This window comes from Gymnoscopelus braueri, assembly GCF_963280865.1.
Source record: "Gymnoscopelus braueri genome assembly, chromosome: 1".
Taxonomy (NCBI): Eukaryota; Metazoa; Chordata; class Actinopteri; order Myctophiformes; family Myctophidae; genus Gymnoscopelus; species Gymnoscopelus braueri.
In genome coordinates, this window is record NC_137603.1 from 37,391,473 (window position 1) to 37,396,472 (window position 5,000).

A 5,000-nucleotide genomic window follows, 5' to 3' on the forward strand; every position below is an offset into this window, starting at 1 on the left:
ATTTTTCTGTAAAGTTGCTTGTAAATATTGGTAGTACTTTTACTCCACTACAATTATCTGAAAACGTATTAGTTACTAGTTACTAGTTACTTTTCAGATAAAAATGATCACATTATAAAACATACATTAAGCACTTAAGCCCTATTTTATACCTAGGCTATTTGAAAATAGCCGATCTACAAGCTCACAACGCATCGCATCATTGTAGATCTGCTATTTTCAAACATTTTAGTACTTACTTTTGGTACCTTAATTACATTTTGATACCAATAGTTTTTGTACTTTTACTCAAGTAATTCCAGACTTTCTCTTGTAGAGTGCTTCTACATTGCAGTATTGATACTTTTACTTAAGTAAAACATTTGAGTACTTTTTCCACCACAGCTTGTTTCTAAAATGTAGTTGATTATTTGGGTCTTGTTTCCATATGTTGTTGAAACCAGTGGTTCTTAAACATTTTCATGTCAAGGACCCCCAAATTAATATGTATTTGTCAACATTATATATGTATATATATTTTTTTAATAGCAGATGCACACACTCACAATGCGTCGCATCGCTACGCGTTGTGAGTTTGTAGATCTGCTATTTTCAAATAGCCGTAGATAGTCGCTTCTTTTGGGATTGTTTTCATAGACCTGATTGCTTATTTTTTTCTGCTAAACCTGGCAACAATGAATGTGCGACGATACACGCTAATAATGTTTTTTATATAAGTGATGGCAACGTGTTTAGACACCACACAGGTCTTCCCAACAATAGCGAAGATTAAAGTCAGGGTGAACATGGCCAAATAATAACTTAAGAGCCAAACTAGCTCTGAGGAAGCACGCTAGCATTTAGGCTAACCCTGTAGCCTGAGGCTAAGTTGGTGTGTTAAAGAAAGGGGCGTTGATTTCCTTCGGGAGGGGAGGGGAGGGTGGGGATTTTGCGAGTGGGGACTTTTGTGCAATGGAAACGCAAGACATTTTGAAGCGGTGCGGTGCGGTTCTGGACTGTACTGGACAGTGTCGTGCTTAAGCTGTGATGGAAAAGGGGCCAAAGTAAACACTGAACTGAGGAAAACAGCCTTTTGTTTTAGTGCCCCAACCACTTGGAATGCACTACAGCTTAAATTAAAGATCTGTTCTCCCATAACATACGGTCAATTTAAATCTTTGATAGCAGACCTACCCACAAGTGTCTGCCACTGCTTTTAAACTTGTGTTGTATCACACGATAGGGGACCGTTTCTGTTTTGTTTTGTTTTATCATTGATGTGAATATTGATATGAAAATGAAATTGTACTGTGATGTATCTCGACGACACTGCAAATGAGGGCAACCTCTTTCAAGAATAAATAAAGGTTTGAATGAATGAATGAACTCCCAACACGTACACCCGTAAACACATTCCCATCACACACACAGATGTACACCCACACACACAGATGTACACCCACACACCCACACGCACGCACGCACGCACGCACGCACGCACGCACGCACGCACGCACGCACGCACGCACGCACGCACGCACGCACGCACGCACGCACACACACACACACACACACACACACACACACACACACACACACACACACACACACACACACACACACACACACACACACACACACTCCCAACATGTACACTCCAAACACATTCCCAACAAATACACCACTAAACAAACACATTACTTACACTCCTAAACGCACTCCCAAGTCCCAATACATATGTATCCTAAAAAGTAAACACAAACAATACACACACACACACACACACACACCACACACACACACACACACACACTCACACTCACACTCACACACACACACACACACACACACACACACACACACACACACAAGCTATGTAAAGATGTGACAGGCAGACAGACCACCATAGCCGTTTGGCAATACCTCACCTCTAATGACCTGAGGGTCTTTCTCTCTCTCTGTCTGTCTGTCTGTCTGTCTGACTAACACAGGACACACGCACGCACCCACCCACGCACGCACCCCCCCCCCCCCACACACACACACACACACACACACACACACACACACACACACACACACACACACACACACACACAGCCTCACCACTAATGACCTTCCAAAGTGTCTATAGTCCAAAACAAACAAGTAGCCATGGCTGCTAGATAAGTGGCCAAAGAATCAAGACCTGGTTCAAGTCACAACTTGTCACCCAGTGCTACAGTGACACACCTGAATAAATGTGAGCAGAATGGATGAGTGGGTGTGCATATGAGAGAGAGAGAGAGAGAGAGAGAGAGAGAGAGAGAGAGAGAGAGAGAGAGAGAGAGAGAGAGAGAGAGAGAGAATACTAGTCAACATTCGGCTAAGTGGCAGCAGCTGGAGCAAAGTCCACACAGAAACAAATACAGGGGCCTTTACCACAACACACTTTGGCACCACACGTACAAAACTCCAGGGTCACAAACGGGCAAGGGGAGAAAACTTGTCAGTTTTAGGAGGAAAGTTATTTAGTTTCTGTGACAAGCCAAAGTTGTATTATGGTACTATATGAGCAGTAGATTCCAGTCGATTACCAAATATTCCAATAAAGTAGGCCTACATGTTTCACTCATTAATTGCTGTGTGAGAGTGTGTCAGTGTGTCAGCAAGGGGGGAATGAGTAAGCTGCTGTGTATTTTGGCCCGTGTGCCTATTTCAAGCAAAGCATTCTTCAACAGAATTCCAGCGCGTGCAGAGCAGACCGGAGGATGAAAGTGTGGCGCGAGAGGAATAGGCTACATTTGTCTCTTCTGGTGCACGTGGGTGCCTATAGAGTCTAGACTGCCTACCTGTCTGTTTTTCCCCGTGTCCATTAATTCAGTGGTTCTCAAACTTTTTCATGCCAAGGACCCCCAAATTGACACTTATTAGCCCACGGACCCCCATTTGAAAAGATATGCCAGGGACCCCCATAAGAGAAGATGTTTACGGCTCCAGCAGTGATTCTCAACCATTTTAATTTCAAGGACCCCCACACACACACACACACACACACACACACACACACACACACACACACACACACACACACACACACACACACACACATTAATTCGCACAAATCTGTGTGATAGGGAGGCTAGAAGAGAAGGGGGTATCCTCTTGCACTTGCCCATATATTCACTTCGCTTAAAAGAGAAGACAGGAGGTAAATTATGCACATCTCTCCGTGGTGTTATTACTTATTATCATTAAGAACATTCAATTAGGCGGTTCTCAAAGTGGGGTCCGGCCGGGACCCCGAGCGTTCCTTGATGGGGTCATTATATAGCCATTAGGTCATTAGATAGATAGCTAGGAATAGGAAACAATTGGACCCGTAGACCCACAGTGTGTGAGACAGTTAGTTACAGGTCTGTAGGATAACTCTGGGAGTGTACAAGTGGAACACGTTGTAGGCTATACTCTCTCAGAGTAATGGGGGTGCATGCATGGTCTACTCTAGCTCTGGTCCATAGCGTTAGAACTCCTTCTAACGCTATGGACCAGAGCTAGGTCTACTCTACTCTAATCTAATGCATACCAAACTGGGGGCAGTGGGGGGTCCTTTGAAATTTAAAAGTTTTGAAAACCACTGCAAGGTATGGAGACAAATGTGATTATAGAACAGTAATAGCATAATAATCAAATAATAATAATCAAACTATAAGTTCTAATATAACTTAGAGTTTGGTATTGTTAGAGCCGGTGAGATCCATTTGACCACTAATGTTTACCTCTGAGTTGAATGTGTCATCCTCTGATGCGCGTGCACCGAGCGCGCACAGCCACAGCGCGATGAGGAAGGTCCGTCTCCAGAGCAACCAGAACCAGCTGTCCCACGAGGAGGCCATGCTCCCGGCGAGGAAAAGAAAAGGGCAAAAAGATAGGGGAAAAAACAGGTGGAGATGAACAACCGGACAGTGACCTCCAACTCCTCGATGCAAGTGTTTCTGGAAGTTGTTGCCTCTTGTGGCTTTCCCCGTTTGTTAACGATGCAAACGCCTGATTAAAAACAAAAACATATATAAGACCAGCCTATATGATATTCACTGTGTCACGAGGGACATCACAAATGTCCACAGTCCACACCAATGCACTTGTATCGGGGGAAACAGTTCCATTCCAGTTCACAAGGAACTGGAGAGATGATCATGTCCGTGATGTGAGAATGGTGGTTCCATGGAAGTTTGGTTGCTCTGCTGATGATAAAGACAACTGGACTGGTCCACCTTCTCTTATTGCTGACAAGACAACAGGACTGGAGAAGGTCCACCTTCTCTTAATGCTGACAAGACAACAGGACTGGAGAAGATCCACCTTCTCTTAATGCTGATAAGACAACTGGACTGGTCCACCTTCTCTTAATGCTGATAGAACTGGACTGGTCCTGGTCCACCTTCTCTTCTTAAGGTACAATGTCCTGTTATCTGTGGAGGGCGTGTCCCGCTCCGCGCTGCTTTAAAACATCCCCCCAAAAGGCTGAGAGCGCATGTCTCGTTTAATGGACATCAAAGTCGTCCCGTAAATGACTAACCTTGGAGGTGTTACTGTTACTTAAAGGCTATACTACTTATTTAGCCAGAATGTGAAGTGGATCCACCACCCGGCACTATCAGTCAGGACTTCATCGCAAACATTTTAAAAGACAACTTTTCTCGCAAATAATGCAGGGCATGTGGAACGACTGCGACGTAATGGATTGCCAATTAGACTTCAGTACTTCACTAAAACTGATAGTGAAGGACCGGAGGAGTCGCCCAACATTTAGCAGGGCGACAAAATATAACAGCAAAGTTGAACCGCAACTGACCGGCCGGCCCGGGGCCACTTGAGTAGAACCGCGACGGAGGGACGGCTGTTTAGAATCGCGACCCCCTCCTCTTGTAAAGATTTTATGTGATGGTTTCTTTGCCCGTTAAATCCTGCTTCCCCCCCGTGAGCCGAGCACCCTTTCCTCGAAGCCGTTCTCTGTCCTCTCTGAGTCTGACCAACTTGAA

General features: G+C 44.7%; 1 protein-coding gene across 1 annotated transcript in view; it reads right to left on the reverse strand.

Moving 5' to 3' along the window:
• The window catches only part of mmp15b (matrix metallopeptidase 15b), a 30,964-nt gene that overhangs the window by 25,842 nt on the left and 122 nt on the right, over positions 1-5,000 (reverse strand). The window contains exons 1-2 of the mRNA XM_080449062.1: positions 4,321-5,000; positions 3,738-4,276 (exon numbers count right to left, since the gene is read on the reverse strand). The exon at positions 4,321-5,000 is cut by the window's right edge and continues 122 nt beyond it. Coding sequence (XP_080305188.1) covers positions 3,738-3,854 — 117 coding nt within the window. The 5' untranslated portion in view covers positions 3,855-4,276; positions 4,321-5,000. The remainder of the gene's footprint in view (positions 1-3,737; positions 4,277-4,320) is intronic.